At 54.2% G+C, this 22,246-nt stretch overlaps 1 protein-coding gene across 3 annotated transcripts in view; it reads right to left on the bottom strand.

The window, feature by feature from the left end:
* LOC133355779 (ubiquitin carboxyl-terminal hydrolase CYLD-like) overlaps window positions 1–22,246 on the bottom strand; it is a 56,260-nt gene that overhangs the window by 5,610 nt on the left and 28,404 nt on the right. Inside the window, exons 2-18 of one of the 3 annotated variants that reach the window (XM_061573125.1) lie at window positions 21,720–22,000; window positions 16,345–16,418; window positions 13,385–13,631; window positions 12,391–12,552; window positions 11,659–11,809; window positions 10,587–11,081; window positions 9,676–9,935; window positions 8,644–8,982; window positions 8,051–8,219; window positions 7,304–7,445; window positions 6,550–6,672; window positions 5,473–5,564; window positions 4,781–4,847; window positions 3,813–3,945; window positions 2,603–2,711; window positions 1,891–2,009; window positions 434–686 (exon numbers count right to left, since the gene is read on the bottom strand). In XM_061573125.1, coding sequence (XP_061429109.1) covers window positions 434–686; window positions 1,891–2,009; window positions 2,603–2,711; window positions 3,813–3,945; window positions 4,781–4,847; window positions 5,473–5,564; window positions 6,550–6,672; window positions 7,304–7,445; window positions 8,051–8,219; window positions 8,644–8,982; window positions 9,676–9,935; window positions 10,587–11,081; window positions 11,659–11,809; window positions 12,391–12,552; window positions 13,385–13,631; window positions 16,345–16,418; window positions 21,720–21,965 — 3,181 coding nt within the window. In that variant the 5' untranslated portion in view covers window positions 21,966–22,000. The remainder of the gene's footprint in view (window positions 1–433; window positions 687–1,890; window positions 2,010–2,602; window positions 2,712–3,812; window positions 3,946–4,780; window positions 4,848–5,472; window positions 5,565–6,549; window positions 6,673–7,303; window positions 7,446–8,050; window positions 8,220–8,643; window positions 8,983–9,675; window positions 9,936–10,586; window positions 11,082–11,658; window positions 11,810–12,390; window positions 12,553–13,384; window positions 13,632–16,344; window positions 16,419–21,719; window positions 22,001–22,246) is intronic. The other 2 variants (XM_061573126.1, XM_061573127.1) reach the window with 2 other exon arrangements.

Genomic DNA, 22,246 nt, shown 5'->3' with positions numbered 1-22,246 from the left:
GGGAGGCCACGGGAGGAATTGGTTTTTCCAAGCGATTCGCGGCTCAAGAGAGTTATCGGGGCGGTTGGTTGGTCATCGCTCGTTTACAGCCCTGAGCTCGCGGTGGAAAGTCCACATTTCTGTGGTGGGGGGCAAGTCGAACGGTAGGACAACCGCTCTTGACTGAACAGTGGTGCTCATTGTATTAACAGACTCCAAAAGGAGGATGGGCTGAGTCAACCCCCACAAACCAGGAGTTGAGCTCGTGACCGTCCGATTGCGAGCGCATGCAAACTCCAAATATACAGCAGCGGGCGTCAGGGGTCGGGATGGAACCCACGACCTTCCTGCATACCAGGCGAGGTAGTTACCATCTCCTAGCCACCGCGGTGACACGAGTGCAAAGGTAAGCAAGTCACGAAGAAAAAAAAAATAAAGTGTACGCAGCAATCACCTTCACGGTCGGCCATGCTGTCGAAGAAGAGCCACGACTGTGGGGCGGGGCCGTGCTTGGCGAAGGCGACGTAGTGGCTCGTCTGGATGCAGAGCACCGCAAACAGCTCCAGCTTCTCGCGGGCCACGCCGAGGCAGCCGCCGCCGCCGTGCCGACGCTGACGGCCGGGCCCCAGGAACGCGGCGCGCACCTCCTCCGTCACCACGAGCTTCCGCACCGAGCGGTGCTGCTGCCGGTCGGGGTGGTTGTGCACCTGCGCTCCGGCGGGGGAGGCCAAAAGCGTTTGGCGACGCATTAGCGATCGTCAGGCGTGCCGGGCGAGCGACAACCTTTGTCGGCGTTCGGATGGAAGCGACCGTTTTGATGCGCGCGCGAGGAGAAACAAACGTAACCGTGGGATGGAGATTGTAAGACGCTGACTCGCGGGCGGCAGAAGACAGTGTGACAAAGCCTCATTGTTGTATTGTACCATGCTCCGATGTCTATGCTCACCGCCTTCACCAGCCTGCGGTGACCAGCGTGGTGAAGAATGCTCAAATGACCCCCACGACCCGTACGGCATGGGGTGGGGGTCTCATCCGGCAGTGCAATGACAAAAGAAGCATGGCTGTCGCCGTGCATGCTGACTTCGTGGAATAAAACCGTCGACTTGGTGACATTTGTTGTAACTTTCTGACCTGCCCCTTACTGAACAACCGTGACAAAGAGCTTCACAGCTCATCGGATTTCTCCAGGATAAGTAAAGATTGTGATTCTGTTAAATTTCGATTTAAAGCTTTCGTCACTGCAGGGATTCATCTTTCCGACAGCCCTGTTCTTCACCTGAGGACGGCTGCTTGCGTTGTGGCCGAAACGTCGTGAGAATTTTATTGTTTTATGTTTATTATTTTATTATTTCCCTTCTACGTGACTTTACCGAAAGAACCAAGAATATTGTGATTCTGAACAATAAATTACATCGTCACTGTAATTCCCTCCCCGGTCCGAGTGTCTGTGTGCGTGCGCGCCGTGTGAGAAGCGGCGGCACAGCGGTTAGCGCACCGCGCTACGAAACCCGGTGTGCCCCCACCGAGTTCGATTGCCGCTCACGGCCAACATCGGTGACGATTTATGTGAAGCGGTCCTGGGCCTCCCGTAGCTCAGAGGTCGGCAAACCAAAACAACAAGAGCGGCCATTTTTTTTAGAATCCGGTAAAAAAAAAAACTGTTTCAAGAGCCGCGATGCGCCGCGGTGAACCGCGAGACGGACGGCGGTGGTCCGTGACAAATCACCGTCGCCAAGCGGAGCCTTCAAGAGCCCGCCGGCATGCCGGAGCCGCAGGTTGCCGACCGACCCACGTGCCCGAGCTCAACTCGATATTAAATGAGCTCCCGGTGCGGCGCGCGGCGCGTGAACGGAAGCGTTGGGGAGACAAAGAGGGGGCAGCCGCGTTGGGGAGAGAGTGCCAGGCTCCCACCTGTTTGTTGCACATTGAGCAGAACTGCTTGAGGCAACTGGGTCCCATCCTTGGGTCGTGGTAGCAATCCTTGCACTCCTCCTCGGCGAGACCGCCGCAGATGTGGCATTCCCGCGGCGCTGTGCCACACACACAACGCGAGGTGGTGGGGGGGGGGTGGGGGCGAGAGGGAAGCTCGGTCACGCGGTAAAGGTGTTGGGTAGTACGGAGAAATCGAGTCGGTCAGCGAGTCACAAGGAGACACGGCTCCACGATACGATGAATTATCGTGATTTTGGATCGGGATTCGATTCTCTAATCTCTCATTATTATTTTGGATTGTAGCAGTGTTGCATCCAAGGGGAGAGCGGTGGCACATTGGTTAGCACACTCCACTGTGAACCTCGCGAGCTGAGTTTAATACCCCGGCATGGCTACCGTCAGCAGCGAATGTTATAAGCTGACACCGCCCCCTGACACAAACCCGCACTGACCGGAGTGAAGTATGGTCAAACAAGCACCATGATTTCATCGAGCAGTAGATTATTATACTGAGTGCATGCGTCTCTCCCCCGCACGTCCGATTAGTACAATTGGCTATGTATGGTGCAAAAGAAGTTCAACATGCATACATACATACATACAACCCACGGTGGAACACAAAGCACACCACATCCAGAATGCCTCTCTCTGTGGCTGCGGCCACTCGTCACGCGCCACCGACGCTGCTCACCGTCCTCCAGCAGGTCCGTTATGTCAAGCTCCAGGGAGGGGATGATTTTGTTGAACATCTTGAAGTCCTTGCCAAACCTGGGCATCTGCACGATGAGGCAGGAGGGCGTCTGCAGAGACACGGGCGAGGGGCGGTTGCGGGAGAGACACAGGTGTGGCACGCGTGAGCTGCGGTCCATCGCGAGCGGTGTTGGAGAAAGGCCCCCTCCGGCAGGTGACACTGAATACCTGCTGTGGCATTATCAGGTCACTTCGATCAGCCAGACGCGAGATTAAAGGCTAACTCCTGCATGCTGCTGGCAGCAAGCTTTTCATAGATTCGAGTTCAAGGAAGATACGATACAACAACAACAAAAACTACCTGCTTTTAACCTTAATTACATTGTGCTTCTGGGTGTTGCAGAAGCGGCAAGTGCTGACCTGAGACTTGCTTTTCCAGACGGGTTTCGGTAGCGGACTTTAACACCATTGCTACCTTCATCATGGTGTCCAGGCAACGCCCTTCCCTTTGTCGCATGGTGATGTATGACATAGGTGTGGAGCACAGCGTGGTGCGGTATTAGCGCGGTGGGGAATGTCTCTGTGCGGCTTGGTATTGTCTGCTGCGGTGGCGAATGACGGTGCCGAATGGTGGCGGTGTGCGGTAATATGGCGGTGTGTAGCAGAGCGTAGCGTGACATCATGTAGTGCCGCCTGGCATAGTGCGGGTGTGGTGCAAGCGCGGTGGCGCAACGGTGTGCGGTTGCTGCGTGGTCATGGCCCTGTGTGGTCGTAGCGGTGTCTATCGCGGCGTGGTTGCGGCACTGTGTGGTTGTTGCGCTGGGTGTGGTTGTGGTGCAGTGTGGTCGTAGCGGTGTCTATCGCAGCGTGGTTGTGGCGCTGTGTGGTTGTGGCGCTGTGTGGTTGTGGCGCTGTGTGGTTGTTGCGCTGGGTGTGGTTGTGGTGCAGTGTGGTCGTAGCATTGTCTATCGCGGCGTGGTTGCGGCACTGTGTGGTTGCGGCGCTGTGTGGTTGTGGCACTGTGTGGTTGTGGCACTGTGTGGTTGTTGCGCTGGGTGTGGTTGTGGAGCTGCACGGTCGTAGCGGTGTCTATCGCGCCGTGGTTGTGGCATTGTGTGGTTGTGGCGCTGTGTGGTTGTGGTGCAGTGTGGTCGTAGCGGTGTCTATCGCGGCGTGGTTGCGGCGCTGTGGCGTGCGACGCGTCGCGTCACCTCCACGAGCTTGAGGTCGGCGGCGAGGAACGACTGCTCCAGCAGCTGCTGCACCGTGGGCACCTTCACCTGCTCGTCACGCTCCGTGAAGATCTGGTAGAAATGGCCGTCCTGGAAGTCCTTGTTTCCAGATCTGGGCATGGTCGAATCCAGGGAGAGAAAACATTTTTAATAATAAACACGAATTTTACTTTATATAGCAAATTGCATTTCAAATGCCGAACACTGCAAACCACCTTCTTGGTTCATTCAGTAAAGTCACATAGAAGGGAAATAACAAAATAATTTAAACATAATAAAATAATTCTCACGACGTTTCGGCCACAACGCAAGCAGCCGTCCTCAGGTGAAGAACAGGTCTGTCGGAAAGACAGCGTCTGAAGAACAGGTCTGTCGGAAAGACAGCGTCTGACGCTGTCTTTCCGACAGACCTGTTCTTCACCTGAGGACGGCTGCTTGCGTTGTGGCCGAAACGTCGTGAGAATTGTATTTTATCATGTTTTATTTTTATTTTGTTATTTCCCTTCTACGTGACTTTACCGAAAGCACCAAGAAGATGAATCCCTGCAGTCACGAAAGCTTTAAATCGAAACTGCAAACCACATCTTAACATAAGGGGATGAGATGCAACACCAAGGGTATGGAGGTAAACGCAGCATGAGCAAGGGAGGGCGACAGTCAAAAAAGTTATGCCAGCAACCTTCTGCACAGATTCTAAATCCCACACACAGTTTGCACTTTTAAAATTCTATTCCAAGTGGGCTCGCGGCATCGTGTCATCTCATGCGACCAAGAACACATTTCCGTTGGGAACCCCGCGGCTAAGCACCACCGTACGTAGCCAGCTATGCTAATCGGAGGTACGGGGGAAGGACAACAAACTAAACACCCAAAAAATTTAAATAGAAGGGCCATGGAAGGTGACGTCAAAGGAGCGAGATGCTTCGAGCCATGCCTCCGTGCCTCACCGGATTTTCAGGAAGGGCTCCACCTTCAGCACGTGCTGGAACAGGGTGTTGAGAAACTCCTCGGGATCTGCGCGAGCGACAACACGGGGCGTTGATTATTTTAAACGCTCAGCTCGGGACAGGGGCACAGCACGGCACAGCACGGCACGGCGGTAACACGCACAAATGTTTGAACGGCGCACAACTGGGTTTTTTGGTTAGGTCGTGTGTACACAACAATGCGTCGTAAACCCCCTGCTCCTCCGCCCGAGGCGGCCGATTAAACCTTTCCCGTTCCTGAGACGTCTGCAAGTTGCGGGGGCGGGGTCCCATTCACCGGCGAATCTCGGAACGTGCGAGCGGCTCAGTGTTAATTTTATTCAGAGAGGCGTAGCGCGGTTGTTTTAAAAGACATCGTACTCACCGCAGAAAACTCTAACGACACGACCGCACTCTATGATAGCGGGCGCCAAACTGTGCCGCACGTGTGTATTTTGAACTTCTTTCGCACCGTACATAGCGAGCCGTGCTAATCGGCATCGTGGGAGCCTCGGTACTGATAAGGTTATTTCATTTGAGTTTTTCTTCTGGTTCCGTTTCGATGACGTACACACACAAACACACTTACGTCATTGAAACGGGAAAGGGTGAGTAGAAGTGTGACGTGACAGGCCCTGCGCCGTCGCGAACACGCGCTGCCAGTCCATACTCGCCTTTCTCCTCGCACGTCAGCCCCGTGACGTAGCCGATCTTGTCCAGCTGTTTCCGCAGCTGCATGACCTTGGTGGCGCTCACGAAGCCGTTCCTGCGCGGCGACACCGTAAGAGAGCCTTAGCGTTCAACGGCAGATCACGAAGCGCGGTACGCGTGCACGTGCGCACACGCACGCGTGCATACAAGTAGGAGGTGTGTTTCAAAAAACGCGTCGCATCAAATAAATCCATCTGGGTAAACGTTGTCGGGAAAAGTTTTCCAAGCAGTCACGTGCATGGTCACACGATCGTTGACATCGCAACGCCAACGGTGACGACTTTGGTTCGATTTCTTTTGTGCGTTTTCTTCTAAATTATTATTCCGACTGTGCCGCCAAGCATCACGAAGAGAGACGAAAACGTTGCCGTGAAGAATTCTCACACACAACACCGCACCACCACCACCCTCGTCTTTTCTCTGGGGAGAGGCCCCCCGCCGGAAGACAATGTCGCAGAGCTACTGCTGAACTTCCGACGAAGCCTCGTTTATAAGCCTCATTATCCACGCTCGGGGCGCACCTTTCATCGGCGCCGCCAAAAGTGTTTGTCGCAACGCAATGAAATGAACATCTTTAATTGACAAAACTGGAAGATGGAAATTTAAGGGACAAACCAACTGCGAAATTCAGATTTTTTTCCCCAATAACATTTCATTTGTGCCACGAACACATTTTAATGGGCTCAGACCATCAAATCGCTACATCTCGCGGTGGCTGAAACACGGATTAGCACCCAGGATCTTTGCAACGGTGGCTCAGTGGCTCCAACATGGCCATTGTAAGCCCCTCCCCGCCCAAGGCACCCAAGCCACCTGCCCCCCACCCCCCCTCCCTCCGTTAACACGAGTATCGGGGCCGATTTCCACGCACACTGTGCGCTGCATACTGGCACGGCAGGTTCACGATGTCCTCGCTGCATGGAAAATAGCCAGTGGGAGAACCACCCCGTACCGTGCCGGCCTCACACGCTGTCTCGGCACGGATGTGCCGGTGGAAAAGGGAGAGGGATAACGTGGGTTCCACGCCGCGCGCCACGTACTTGCGTAGCGGGTTCACGATGTCCTCGCGAAGCAGCTGCTGCACCTTAGGGTAATCTTTGAGGTCGCTGGAACGCTGCGGCCGGTGCAACATGCCGTCGAACACCGTGCTGAACGCGAACATGCTGCATGCGCAGGTGGACGTTGGCGCGCAGAGAGACGCGGAGAGACACGCACAACACAGGCGCGCACGGGGGCGTCGGTCAGCACACGTGGCAATAAACAATTGAAAGGTATGCCCTGTCAAAGCTGTTGAGGGAACCTACAGCTCATGGGCCAGGATGTAGCGGTCAGGTAATTAAAAACATTTCACCGCCTAGCACACCGTATCCGGTATACCCCTCGCTATGGCTGTGGCTGCTAGTCATGTGCCTACGCCACGTTATGAAGGTAGCGGAGAAAACATTCCGTGAGACGTTTAAACCCAAGGGTTCAAGTGGCGAGATGTTAACTCCCTCGCCTGGTACGGAGGAGTGCCTGGGTTCGATTCAGACCCCGATGGCCGTATATTTGGAGTCTGCATGATCTCCCCATGGTCACGTGGATTTTCCTCCAGGCCCTCTAGTTTTTCCCTCCACATTTGGAGACACGCGTCTTGAGTATTTGCCTGCACTGACCTTGCACGCGATAAGCCGCTTCGTTGAGCTATTATTTGTGACAGCCAGGTCGTTTCTGAAAAAATAGCTGTATTATAAGCTCAGCGGGGGCCTTACCTGGTAAAATTAAAAGATAGTTTAGTTTAGTAGGGGGGCGCACCAGAAGAGCGTGGAGTCCAGGTAGCAGGAGTTGTAGTGGCCCTGGATGCCCTTCGTGCGGCCGCACACCACCGCCGTGGCCTCCTTCTCCGAAGGGGGAGGCACCTCGCCCTCCACGCGCTCGCTCCGGTAGTTGCTGAACGCTGCCGGAGTGGGGGAACGGGGCGGGGGAGACACGCGGCGGCGGTGACGTCGTTTCACTCCTCGTTCCGGATTGATCGTCGTTGCTGCCGTCGCGGCGATGACACAAAAAAAAAACATCTGGAACGCGCCGGGCGGAGTGTACTGAACGGATTCTTCCGTCTCGTGACGCGGCGGCGCCGACGGCGCAATCGGGATGGAGCATGCATCAGAAGAAAAAGACGGCAAATAAAAGGATTTTTGTCCTCGTTTAACGAAGCTCCGCCACCATTGGCGCCTCCGGAAAAACAGCCACCACCGCAAAGTTTACGAGTTGTCCTTCCCCCGCACCTCCGATTAGCACGGCTGGCTACGTACGGTGCGAAAGACATTCAACGTAAAATTTCGATTTAAAGCTTTCGTGACTGCAGGGATTCATCTTCTTGGTTCTTTCGGTAAAGTCACGTAGAAGGGAAATAATAAAATAAAAAAGAATAAAACATAATAAAAGAATACAAATTTTTTATTTTTTTTATTTCCCTTCTACGTGACTTTACCGAAAGAACCAAGAAGACGTTCAACGTACACACGTACAATCACCATCGCCAACCACCGCCATCCGGGTTACCGAGCGAGTTGCAGCGCTGCACGGGGTCGAGGCCGATGTGCGGCACGGACATGAAGCGCGAGTCCGGACGGCACTTCGTGAACTGGATGAAGAAGCCCTTCCCCAGCGGACACGTGAAGAAGCGGTGCTGTTTGAAGGTTCCATCCGTGCAGCCCTGCATCTCCTCCTCCTGCGAGCACGAGCGCGCGCGCGGACAGATGCACGCACGCGCCACAACGAGACCAACGTGTTAGCCTTCCTTGACGCTTTCAAACTAAGGTTGCAGCAAGCGGAAGCATCTGTTAACCCACTGGTTGGTGAAAGTGGTGAGAATAGACGGGGTGGGGTGAGGGGGGGGCGTATAGACGGACAGTACAACAGTCGATTTCGTAACACTGCCCTCTGCCTTACAGCTCCCTAAGATAAACAGGCCGTGAGTAGCGTGGTCACACTATCCGGGCTCAACCCAACTCAACCGAAACCTGCCCACGTGTGGTACACTATGGGTGAATCCGGTGACGGGCAGAGGAGTCTCGTACAAACCAAAACTAATTCCTTCAACAACAAAAACCTCGTAACGGCGCAAACAAATTAAAAAAAGGAAAACGGCCCACCAACTCGATGCCGGCCAGCGTCTCGTCCAAGCCCAGGGGCACGCCGATCCACCGGATGACTCCGAACACGCGCATCTCCTTGGCCATCACCTCCACCAGCGAGCCTTTCTCCAGCTCGTATTTGCCCCCGACCGGCGAGGGCGACAACGGGGTCGGAGGGGTCGCCGGCGACCGATCGACGAGGCCGCCTAAGTTCGCCGCCACCGCCGCCGCGGGGTCCGAGAGCGTGCGGGGACGCGACGGAGGGGCCTCGGGATCGGTGAGGCCGCCAGGAGGCCCAGGCCCGTTGTCTTCCGGCAGCCTCTTAGGGCGGCCCTCGCCTGCCGTCCGGCCGCCGACCTGGAGACAAACGCGGCGAGGTGACGGCATTCTTCCGCGTGTTAAAAAAATAACCACTGCCGTTATGGCAAGTCGACGAATGCTGAAGATGCCTTGGTTTGTCTCTACGCGCCTCAAGATTATACGCTGGGGGAGTCCAGGAATTTTTATTTTAATATCTGGACGTGAAACCGTTCGCCGCTCATTGGCGATGCCATGAATCGTCACGATCCGGGGTTGTGACATTTCCTCACCTCGTTTCCACCGTCTCGTTGGCACTGTTTTTTTAATTATCTTATTTGTACCGTTTCATTCGCTTTATCCATCGCCAATCGGTCAATCAGGGTCAGACAACGGCTCATTTTGACATCAGGGACTTTCGGCAAGGCTAAAGATTAAGATTGCATTCATTAGGTGCTTAAAATGCCCCAGCATCTCAAAGCACCTTATATCACACATCTCAATCACTCCACAGCCCAGCTATGATTCTCTTTTTAGCCGAGGGGACCCCCTGAAGAAAGCTGTCCCTGTAGAGCACGAGATATGCCGAGGCACTGGCCCACAGGAGAACATTAGTCTGTCGGTAGAGGGGGGTGATGTTGCCGTTGGTCATTCAAATGAAGAAATCTGCGTGTAATTTTTTTTTTTTAAACCTGGATCACGAGGCCGGGACACGGGGCCCTACTCGTGAAATCCACACTGCCGCCTCCTCACCATCTCAGCGGCTGGGAAGAAAGGCGCGATGTTGGAGTTGGTCTTGCAGAGCGAGGGACGAGACCGCCCCGAACTAAACGGCACGGCGGCAAAACCTTCACTGCCGCCACCGCCCACGGAACAGCTGCTGCCCAAGCCGCTGGTGACGCTGGCCGCGTCGCCGAGCGAACGCAGGCCCATGTCAGGCCACGTGTGCGGCACGTGCGGCCGCAGCGGCTTCAGGCTCAGCTCCGACTTGAATCGCCCGCCCAAGCTCGTCACTGCGGCACCAAAATAAGAATGAGAAAATATATTTATACTGGAGGAATCCGATTGGCCTTAAAGCTCTTTGTCTACAGGACGTTCCAGTAGGGGCGGGTCAGAACAATACCCAAAGCACGATAGGCTTGCAAAGTATAGGAAGGTAAACAAATCGGTTAAAAACATATACAAATACAACTAAACTATGTTTTATCTTACCAGGTAAAAGGCCACTCAGGTATTAACCTGGCCACAAATGATAGCTCAACAAAGTGGCTTATCACGTGGAAATAATCTAAATTATCCAAATGCATTTTTCTAAATGTGGAGGGAAAACCCGGAGGACTCGGAGAAAAAATCCACACAACCACGGAGAGAACACGCAAACTCCAAATATACAACAGGCGTCAGTGTCGCGATCGAACCCCTGACCTCTTACATACCGGGCGAGGAAGATCACATCACACCACCGTGGCGCCCCTTAAAAAAGATAGAGAGCGAACAGATGGAGTGGGCGAAAGGTCGTGCGGGGAAAGGTCGGAGAGCACGCCGAACAACAAGCGCCACGAGAGCCAAAATGGCGTGCGCCATTACCGCTCGCGCGCCGGGAACTCGGTTCGAAAGGCGAGGTGTGGGAGGGGGGTGGGGGGGGGGGTGGGGGCACCACCCACCGGCGTCTGGGTCAGCCGGCGAGCCGCAGTACCACGTCGTCTGCGAGTTCTGCCCGATGGGCGTGCCGCCCAGCGTGTTGTAGAACTGGCTTGCCGGCTCGCTCCCCGGTCTCTGCCTGCCGCCCAAACCCCTCGACTGCCCAAGCACCGCCGGCGAAGACGACGGCGGCGGCGACGACGAGAACACGGGGCCGCCCCTGCGGCCGCCCGTCTGCAGAGACGTCTCGGCCGATTGGGCGTACTTCGACGGGAGATAGTCGTCGGCGGCGCCGTCCCCTGGGGCGACGAGGCTGCCGCCAAGGCCGCGTTTTAAGTCGGGCGCGTGGTTGCCGATGCCGCTGTTGTGCATGTGGTTGTTGAGGAAGGAGCGGCCTTCGCCGATGGCCTTGTAGCTCTGGTGGGCGAGCCGCTTGCCCACGGCCAAGCTGTTGCGCGAGGGGTCCTTCTGATACTGTTGCGACGTCAGGTCCGACCCCGCGGCGTACCGGCTTCCCGCTGCACCACGGAGAAAATGGCAAGGGGCGGGCCGGCCGACCGACGTCGATCGGCAAAAAGATACCGAGATTGTCGAGGTTCACGGTGTCCTTTAGAGCAAGGCCATTACACGTCTGTGTCAGGCACGGCTAACATCGGTGGCGAGTGATGAGGTGATCAAGTGAGAGTCCTGCCCGTCGCAACACATGATCCAAGTGGTGTCGCGATTCTGAGCGAGCGGGTGAGTGGGCGAGCGAGCGGGTGAGTGGGCAAGCGAGTGGGTGAGTGGGCGAGCGAGCAGACGAATGAGTGGACGAGCGAGCGGGTGAACGGACGACCGAGCGATTGGGCGAGCGAGCGGCTGAGTGGCCGAGCGATCAGGCGAGTGGACGGGCGAGTGGGCAAGCGAGCGACTGAATGCACGAGCGAGTGGGTGAACGGACGTGCAAGCAGGCGAGCAGGCGGGCGAGCGGGCGAGCGGGCGAGCGGACGAGCGTGCGGCCGAGCGAGCGGACGAAAGAGCAGTTGAACGAGCGGCTGAGCAGGCGAGCGGGCGAGCAGACGAGCGAGCGAAAGCCCCGGTGACAGCAACACTCACAATGCACGGTCGGCAGTTGGGCTCCGTGCTCGGGCGACAAGTCCCGCGTGCTCCTGGGCCTCATCGGCCTCGGCGCCGAGGGCCCCCCGTTAGCGCCGCTGCCCCCCAGTCCCAGCGCATTATAGCTGTTGCCGTCCAGGGAGAGGCTGTCCTGTTGGGGAACAGGGAGCGGAGCGAGTTGCAGCGGTCGAGTCGGGATGCCGTGGAAGGCGCGGCTGACGCTCTTGGCGGCAGCTGCATGGGTTTCGATCGCCGCGTCGGTGTGTATTGTAACTATAACCCTCCACCACCCGACGGAACCAATCGAATCAAGCTGTCACGTTATGGGCAAAAATGACAATTGATTTGTTATTTTCTTTCAGCAAATGGGAGGAGGGGGGGAATGTTGAAAGGCAAGCAAAATTATGCACAATTTGCGTAATATTGTTTCGCTGAAGATGACATCCAGCATCATCATCAGGTGTCTTGCCCGGAAGAATGCAATTACGAATCATCATATTGGCCGCTAAAGCATTTGCGCGTTAAAAGTTTGGCAGTGATCGGTTTCGAGGTTTCATTGCCCGTCAGCAGGGCGCAGCGGCGGGCAACATCCACTGCCGTACTGTGCCACGCCGGTGGATGCGCAAGATGTTGCCGAGGCAGGGGGGCTACGAGCCCGTGCGTCGTTTAAAGACGCAAGCGGGAAAGTGTAAAAAAGGTGCTGCCACTTGGTTTATCCGGCGCCGCCCTCACCAGCACGCTGACGCGCTCGGGGTACAGGTAGTCCTTCTCGTCCTCGCTCTCCAAACGCACGATGCGGTTCAGGTGCACGAAGACGCCGCACTCCTCGTCGCACGTGAAGAAGCGCTTGCCACTGTACGTTCCGTCCGTCACGCCCTTGCCCCGGTAATATCCCTAGGCGAAAACAAAGATGCCCCGTAATAGCCTTCAACAGACTGTCGCTGGGCAAGTGCCGTTAAGCGAGCACCCACGAAGGCCGGCGCGGCACACGAGGCGGTGGGTGGCCAAGCACCACGCCCCAGTGGCGATGATTACACACCGCACCAGGTACTCATTGGAGGCGACCTAGGGGAGGGGCCCAGGAGCAGTTCAGATAATTAATCGTCACTGATGAAAACAAAGATGCCCCGTAATAGCCTTCAACAGACTGTCGCTGGGCAAGTGCCGTTAAGCGAGCACCCACGAAGGCCGGCGCGGCACACGAGGCGGTGGGTGGCCAAGCACCACGCCCCAGTGGCGATGATTACACACCGCACCAGGTACTCATTGGAGGCAACCTAGGGGAGGGGCCCAGGAGCAGTTCAGATAATTAATCGTCACTGATGTTGGCCGTGAGTGGGAGCCGAACTCAGGTCACCAGGTTCGTAGCGCAGCACGCTAACCACTACCACGACCGCACATACATGGCACGCACACACACACACACGAGGGCACACACACACAGGGGCACACACACAGGGGCACACACACACACACAAGGGCACACACACAGAGGGCGACTCGGTGATTAAAGCGCTCGACTCAAGACAGTCAAGTTATAAGTTCAAATCCCATTCAGTGGCGATGAAATAAGCGGCACTCGACGGGAAGTGGGGTGGAACAGTGGCACAGCAATTAGCACACCGCGCTTTGACCTCGATCACCCCTCCCTACGCCATCTCCCCCCCCCCCCTCTCAACCCCACCCCGCACCGGCCACCGGCAGCGAACCGGGACGACGTGTTCACCTGCAGCTCGATGCCGAAACTGGTGCCGGAGAAGGGCCGGTCGTCGAGCGGGCCGCAGTAGCGCACGACGCCGATGGCCTCGCGCGGCCCGGCCACCGCCAGGTTCACGCGCACCACGGCGCCGGGGCGCAGCGAGCGCAGCATCTCCAGGCGCCCGGCGTCACCGACGACGCGCAAGCGGTCCTCACGAGACGGCATCGCGATGAGGCACAGCGCCAGGTCCTCCTCCAGCTCACTGCAGCACCGCCAGTTTATTCATTCGTTCATTAGTTCATCCGCCGGGGGCTACCCCAGTGTCCTCCCGCATGTATATAAACACACCCATTAGGGGAGTTAGACGAACATCCAAATATAGGAGCACAAAGCTCGGGTAATTGTTGGCGCCGGTTCTGGCTGCCTTCCGGCTTGCTTGTGGTCTTTGTACGTATGTATGTTGAACTGTTTTACCGCGCGTGTCACAGATTCCACAGCATTTTGAGATGCGCTTGGCATTAATGATGCCCTATAAAGTTAGCGAGAAATTATTTTTGTTATTCATTCATTCGTTTTGCCGATTCTTCGTTAAAGGGAGGGTACGACTACATTGAAAGGCAGCGGAAGGCAACGGTGTTATTTAGTCGGCATTTTTATTTTAAGCAAATCTTCTTAGCCTGGACAGCACCATGTACACGAGGTGGCTGCAGGGACACGTGGTGGGTCAGTGCAGATAAATGCATTGTTGTTATGTACTTCTATGCTCTACCCCCCCAACGTCAACTACCCGCATGGACCAGAGTAGTGAAGTATGGAAAAATAACCCCCGTGGACAAGGACAGCTTGGGGAGGCCCTCATCCAGCAGTGGATCGGCGAATGGCCTGGTGATACACGTGGACCTAATGATTGGGAGTGGAGCGGTGGCACAGTGGTTAGAGCGCTGCGCTGGTAATTTGGCAACCAGAGTTTGATTCCTGACCGTGGCAAACGTCAGTGGCGAGTGATATCTGACCGGTCCTGGGCTCCCGCTAACCTTTCACCAACCCCCACTGACCAGTGTGGTGAAGTATGGTCAAACAAACCTAACAAATGACATGGCATGGGGGAGAGAGGGGGGGGGGGGGCCTTCATCCAGCAGTGGATTGACAAAAGGGCATCACGTGCAGAAACCGGCCAGGTGGCTCGCAATCGGAAGGTTGCAAGGTTCAAATCCTGCTTGGGCGTTGGACTCGCCCATCCTCCCTACGGAGGTCTCAAAAACGAGTAGCGCACTGTTGGGAAGTCAACAGTGGTTGCCCTACGGATACACTCTCCCCCGCCATGGGAATGTGGACTTTCCACCGCTGGCTTGGCAGCGTCAACAGGAGACGAGCGCAATGCCTCAGTTCTCGTTTGAGCAGGAAATCCATCAGATGCCTGAACCTCCCAACACACCACCATGCCACCCCCCCCGCCCACCACCACCTTGAGCGATTGTGCCACGGGGAAATTAATCGGCTCCGCTGGGCTCTTCCCCAGCGGGCGCGCGCTGCGCAGGTCACGTGCCGCCGCTAAGTGGAATCGATAACGGGACCAAAACGCTCCGCGTGAAACGGCCACGATTTCTTGGGACCCGAGTGGCCTTTTGCGTGGGAACGCCGGCTCGCGAGCCCAATCAACAAATCGACGGACGGACCTTTGCTTAATTAAAATCCGCCAGGCCCCCTGTCGATCCACTGCTGGATGAAGGTCTGTCTCCCCCACCCCACCCCCCTTCCCGTGCTGCGGCTCGGCAGGTAGGGAGAGCAGCTCGCGATCGGAAGGTTGCGCTCGTTGAAATCCTGGTTGGCGGTTGACCCGGGACCATCATCCCTTAACTGGGTCGGTAAAATGTCTACCACTTTGTGGGGAAGTCAACAACGATCGGCCCTCTAGAATTGGATGTAATAGTAAAACTACTTAAACTATATTTATTTTACCAGGTAAGGCCCACTGAGCTATACAGTAGATTGTCGATTATCCGGCTTCCAACATTATTCGGCGGTGCGGGGCAGATCCGGTGAAACCGGCATGTCATCCGGCCAACGCCGGAAAACCGCTCCGAAGGGTGTACACCAGTTCGGCGATCGGTACCACGTGCGTCACAAAAAAAGTACCGATGGTCGATTTCAGTGCGAAATGACATTATGCACTACATACAATTTAAACATGAAAAATACAACACATATAAAAACATGTTTCACGACTAATAACTAATAAAAACAGAAAACACACAGTGCGATCCGGAAAAAAGTGCATGTAATTCAGTGTACGCTGGAGCACCGGTGATTGAACAGATGGGTAAAACAAGAGCATATGAACAGTAGACTCCTCCTTAAATGCAATGCGTTCGATTGCGTTAGCGAACAAAACACCTAAAAACATGTTACACAAGAATGTGCCAAAATAAGCTATTTAAAATCATGATTAGTGATTATCTGGCGTTTTAAAAAATTTGGGCCGCTGGATAATCGTTGATCTACTGCATAACTCTTTCTCAGATGCGACCTGGCCACAAATTATATCTCAATGAAGTGGATCATCGTGTGGAAATGTAATAGCAACCAAATACTTGAAACACACGTTGATTCTAAATGTGGAGGGAAAACTCCAAATATACGGGTGTCGGGGTCGAGATCGAACCCACGACCTCCTGCATACCAGACAAGGTAACTAACATCTCGCCACCGTGACACCCCTGTTTTTCACCGACTCTGGGCTGTAAACAGGAGCTGAACATAGCCTTCGTGCTCATTTCCACAGGAAGTCACTTCCGCTGGGTCATATAGCCACACACCAAACCACCCACTCATTCAATCACTCACCCACCCATTCAACCACACACTCTCTCATAAACCCACCCGCTCATCCACCCAATCACTCACCCACTGACTCACTCAACCATCCACTCACCCACCCAATCTCAAACCACCGTCTCACTTAGCCTCTCACTGACCCAAACACTCACTTCAATGCCTTTGGAAGCACTTTGGCGATGGTGTCCAGGTAGTCCACAAAGGTCACAGCAAGCATTGTTCGTCCCTGAGCACAAACGGATTGGCACTTTAAACGCACGTCTCATCGTATTGGGGGAGGGGGGGGGCAGGGCGGGGCAAACAAAACATAGTGGCACAATTGCTCGCCGCTCCGTAATGAATGTTTTTAAGAAATATTAATATTTAACGACTACGCGGCTATTACGCATTCGATTCCGATAGCACTTTCTACCCGCAGCCTCGCCATTTATCGCGTTCACTGGCTTTGCCTCGGGGTGTTTTCCGACACAGGAAAACAAAAGTGGTGATTTGTCAACATCGGCGTTGCGAAGAGAAGCGCGGGCGAGTGGGCGAGCGGGTGCGGAAAAGGCGCGGATAGCTTTCCGTTTCGTTTAACCCCTCCCAGAAAAACTAAACTGCAAACAGCATCGATGAAAACAAATTAACAGACGGTCAAGCTCTCCGCGAGTTGTACCGCGCGGTGTGGTTTGGCATTTTCTCCGTGACACTGAAAGCCGACGAAGATCTGCAAAGAGGAGTGGGACAAAATCCCTCCTGAGATGTGTGCAAACCTGGTGGCCAACTACAAGAAACGTCTGACCTCTGTGTTTGCCAACAAGGGTTTTGCCACCAAGTCCTAAGTCATGTTTTGCAGAGGGGTCAAATACTTATTTCCCTCATTAAAATGCAAATCAATTTATAACATTTATGACATGCGTTTTTCTGCATTTTTTGTTGTTATTCTGTCTCTCACTGTTCAAATAAACCTACCATTAAAATTATAGGCTGATCATTTATTTGTCAGTGGGCAAACGTACAAAATCAGTAGGGGATCAAATACGTTTTTCCCTCAATGTAGGAGCCAGAATCGGAATAGTTATTTATACTGGAGGAATCCGATGAGCTATTAAACTCTTTTCACGGATGTCTAGTAAGGGCGGGTACAAACGTTACAACAAACAGTACACAAACACGATAGGAGTGCAAAGTACAAGACAAATCACCCAAACACATACAACTAAAACTAAAGCATCCCCATCCCACCAGGCCAAGCCCACTGAGGTTTACGTTAATGCTGACGCAGCGCGCTTCGAGCCACGTGTCAAAAGGGACCCAGCCACAAAGGAGAGCTCAACAAAGTGGCTTCTCATTCGGACGTTTATAGCGGCAAAAAAAAAAATCCAAACAGTCTCAACGCCTGCAATTAAACCGGGTTCTGAGGAGTGGCGAGTTGATGGCGTCAGCACCCCCCCACCCCACGTCACCAATGACGATGCAACAAAAAAACACATCACGTTATGTTAGCTTCTGCCCTCAATTTGGCGACATTCCAGTTGTGAGAATTGGCGGTCATGAAGGGAGCATTTCTCTAGGTCGCAGAGCGGATCCACAAGTTCTGCCCCGTTCTGTGTACACCATCAATCGCTTGAGGGGAACTCCGAGGTAGTTCTGCAGTATTCCCTTCCAAGGCCCGTTCTCCGATACAAAGGGTAGCCACTGCTCTGTGAGAGTCACAAATGGATTATACTGGTAGGAACCTCCTGGTTACACCAGCCCACAGGGGATTATTGTGTCCGTCCGTCCGTCGTGCATCCAAAAATGGGTGGGGTGGGGCTGGGTGGAGAGGGGAGGGTCGGGAGGGGCTGGGTGGGAAGGGTGGGGCTGGGTGGGGGGTGGGGCTGGGTGGTGCCCTTATAAAACTCAACGTTTAACCTACTCACGCCGGCTTGTGCCCGCCCTCACAGTCGGCCATATTTGCGGAATACACCACGCCGCCGTTGATCCTGGCCATTGACCGGGCAACCCAACGTTCCTACCAGCTCCCTCCGCAGGAATGTGTTTTTTCTAGATATTGGCACAATTCATTTATTTATTTCCGCTTGATTACACAAGACTATTATATTCAGGAGGGTCGCAGTCGGGGAGTACGTTGCTGCTGCTGCGTATAATCGCAACTGAGAGGTAATTTTTCAGCATTGACATGTCTGGCGAATACCGGTTACGTTGTAAGTAAAAACAAATTTAGTTATCGGAGGAAACCGGGAACACCCAGTAGGAAACCCATACAAACTACTGGACATCTGTGAAAAAGAGCTTTATAGCGCATCGGATTCCTCCAGGATAAATAAACATCCCGATTCTGAATTCCACGTTGAAAGGCATTCTCAAGTTGGGAATTGAACCCAGGTCCTTCTTGCTGCCGTGAGGTACAATTGTTATAGCAACTGTGTCGCCAGTCACAAATCGGGACAAAAGTGTGCCAACAGACACATTAAAAATGTTTTTTTAGGTTGCTTTAAAGGCAAGTTGTGTACTGACAAGATAACTTCTGGTGAGATCAATTGAAGACCTTACACCCCCCCCCCGCCCACATCGAGAGTTAAGTGGACAAGTGCCGTTGATGCATTCCACCGTTTGATTTGCAGCTACAGTCGCAGGTGTGGTGGAAATTTGTCATTATAAAAATGGCATGGACGAGTACACCCTTCGGATGAACGCTGTCCACTTTCCCCCCCACACAGTGCCACTCCTTGTATTCAACCCAGACGTGGGACGGTGGGGGACAACCAACCTCCAACCAGAAATTTAACTCGCAACCTTTCCTGATGAGTGAGCCCCTCTCACTCGATCTAGCACCGATCCACTCAGCCAGGGGTCGGCAACCAAAATAACAAGGGGGAGGCAATTTTTTTTTTCGAATTCGGTAAAAAAAACTCTATATTTAAAGAGCCGCAATGCACTGTGGTGAATAACGTCACGGGGCAGCAGTCCTTAATAAGAGACGCAGGATTGCTGGCCATGTGCTCATCTCTGCATTTGAGCCTTACGGCGGGACCCCGAGGTTCCATAAGCACCCGGCTCTCGCATAAACTGCGTTGCGACGTTATTTTATGTCTGTTGAAGGCGAACGATACGGCAATCTATTGCTGTCGACGAGCTCTACACGATGCGCTAATCAAAGTTTTGTTCATGACGACGGCATTTGTCTTCGCTGCGCTTGGACGACATGACAACAGAATGATCCGCGCCAGGTGGGTTGTGGCGTTTATGTGCGCGGTGCGACGGAGTCAACAATTTTTTTTTATTAATTACGATTTTGACTTCCGTTTATTCGGGACCCCGGGCTCCCGCCATAAGGTTCATTTGTTCACACAAAAAAACAACACCAAAAGCTAGGAGAAGGGGGCCAAATGACCGAACTGTATAGAAAAAAAAAACTGTACTGAGCAGAAAGAAAAAAAAACCACCTCGCATTTCTCTACTCTCGGGCAGCCTGCGCAGGAACGCCCGGATTTACATCTCTGAAAGTCTCCCGATCCGATTGCATAAAACCCGTGCCAGGAGTGCACTTTGCAATCTGACCCCAATACACACCGCCGCCGCACTCGCGCCGAGCTTTTGTTTGCGTGTACCAGAAAATACCCCGTAGCCGCGCGGCGTGCGATCGCACCAGGAAACCACAGAGTGCGTGGACCGCCCAGCGGTTACAAGCCGTGGCACAACGGCATGAGCCCCAGGTAAAGCTAAGACGCCGCCGCGAAAGATAAACTAATTATTCGAGGGGGAGCGTGGGCGCTCTTCCGTAGAAGCCCACGGCGATCCGTTTTACCCCGCAAACATCGAGAGGACGGTCGAGTTACCGTGAGCAAGAAAACGACATTTTATTTCAAATCCTCTACGCCGTCTCCCACCGATCTCAACAGATGCATTAAATCTCTTTCAACGCCCTCCTCCTCCTCCTCGGTTAGTGAGCTATGGGGGCGTCGCTTTCACGGTATTCAATCAGCTGCTGAGAGGCAAGTAAGAGGGCCGCTAGAAATCAGTGGGGTATCGATGAATGCATCACCCCGTACAACTGGGCTGCGGGGGATGCAGCGTTGGCGCGGCGGTTAGCGCGCCCTGCTCGAAGACAATGCCCTAAAGAGGTGAAACACTTATATATAAAATAGGCAACGTTTCGGGCAATGGCCCTTCTTTATGGCAGAGAGATGTGTGGGGGTGTTTGTCAGATGGCACTGTGGAGTGTCCGTGAGCAATGCAATTGGGAGGAAGGCTGGCGACGTCGGTCAGCCGATAACTGCCCTCTTGGCGCACTCACATCCACCAGTGGCTAACGGGGGCACGCTGCACAGGTGTGTCGTGAGGCTGGTACCGCGCCCCCCCCCCACCGCCCCTCCACCTTACGCGTACGATGGTTTAAATTTTTCCAAATTAAAATCCATCACCAGGATGTTCCCTTGAGATGGAACATATCGTTCGCAAGGGTTGTCTCGGGTGTTCAGTGACAAATACATAGCAAAAAACGCGTAATGAGACGGTGCTTACACAGCGTCAAATATGTTTACACGGAGTCAAGAAACGGGGGGGGGGAAGACAGCCAAGGCAGCGCGCACACAAACATCGCAGCGCAGTTCCGCTTCACATAGAATGATTCTCGAGATGTAACTGCAGCAGATGTCGCGCTAGCGTGTTTCAATTTGAGATTCAAATAAAAATTGGGGCCTGCGGCACATCTTAGTAGTGTCTGTGAGACTGTCCCCGTGTTCAAGCGGGTCTGTGTCTGAGCGAGAGCGAGCCTGTTCACCTTATAACACTTTCCCATTCCAAAATTATGTAAGTTGCAGTGTGGGTGTCCTGTTCACTGCTAAATCTCGGAACGCGCAAGCGGTTAAGCATCAATTTTATTTAGCGAGGCACTGTGCCGTCATTTTTAAATCCTTTATATTAAGTTCACTTGCTTGCTTGCGCGCTTACGACCGTGCAAATCTTTCGGTCGTTTTTTAACCCACTTCCCGTGATCCAATCGAGCTGACATTTTGCACACAGACTCGTTGTGCGTGACAATTTATATTCCAAAATTTAACACTTTTTAGGAAAAAATAAATTATATTTAATTACCAATTGCTTAAAGGTGGCAGGCAATCATCTGACCCATAGGTGGCAGCCATCTCAAGCCAGAGGACGAGAGGACTCTAGCCGCCACGCATATAAAGGATTTAAAGTGAAAAACTTTGTTTTTACGGGTTAATTTTTTAAAGACATCGTACTCATCGCAGAGAATTGTAGCGACAAGCCCACATCCCATGATAGCTGCCACCAAACTGTGCCACACGCCTGCCCGCATGGCCTTGCGGGAGCCTCGATACCAAATAAGTTATTTTAGTTTTTCTTCTGATTCCGTTCCGATACCGCACGTGTACTTAAGTCATCGTAACGGAACTGGAAGAAAAACTGATGACGCACATGTACGTCATCGGAACGGGAAATGGTTAAGCGCAAAAACCAAGGCGGCAACGGCAGTCTCCCGCTCAAGAAAGCGCACCGCCGCCACTCCGCTGCATCTCACCTGCGCATCCCAGATGTCCTGCCCGTCGGCGGTGAAGCAGATGCTGCCCTTGGGCACGGGCCCGCACCGCTCGTCCACATCTTGGTCCTTGAGCAGGATGAAGAAGCTTGCGCGGTGGTGGCCCCGGCCACCGCCGCCGCCGACACCGCCGCTCAGCGACTTCCCGCCCACCACCGGCAGCACCGAGCCCACCCCGCCAGGCCCCACGCCCTGGCCGGTCCCGCCGCCCCGCATGCCGCTGTACATGGCGCTGCTGCCTCCCCGCCAGCGCTATTTACATCCTGCGGTGGGGGACGAGAGGCAGGGGGTGGGGACAACGAGGGGGAGCTTGAGTTGCGCTCGCACTCTAAAGGAGGCGCCGCGGAAGTCGCGCCGAGCGTTGGCGCGGCTCGTAGAGTCGGGTCGACATGCCGGCATCAACAGAGCTGGCCGGGGTCGGATCGGAGGTCGGAGCGCAAGGGGCCGGCATCCCTTGATATTCTGGATTCACATCAAGGCAGCTACCCCCTTCCCCCTGCCCACCATCT

This window comes from Lethenteron reissneri, chromosome 52, assembly GCF_015708825.2.
Source record: "Lethenteron reissneri isolate LAM-NWPU_2019-01 chromosome 52, ASM1570882v1, whole genome shotgun sequence".
In the NCBI taxonomy this organism is placed as follows: Eukaryota; Metazoa; Chordata; class Hyperoartia; order Petromyzontiformes; family Petromyzontidae; genus Lethenteron; species Lethenteron reissneri.
Note: the sequence above shows the minus strand (reverse complement) of the source record. Positions and strands in the feature narration are given on the sequence as shown.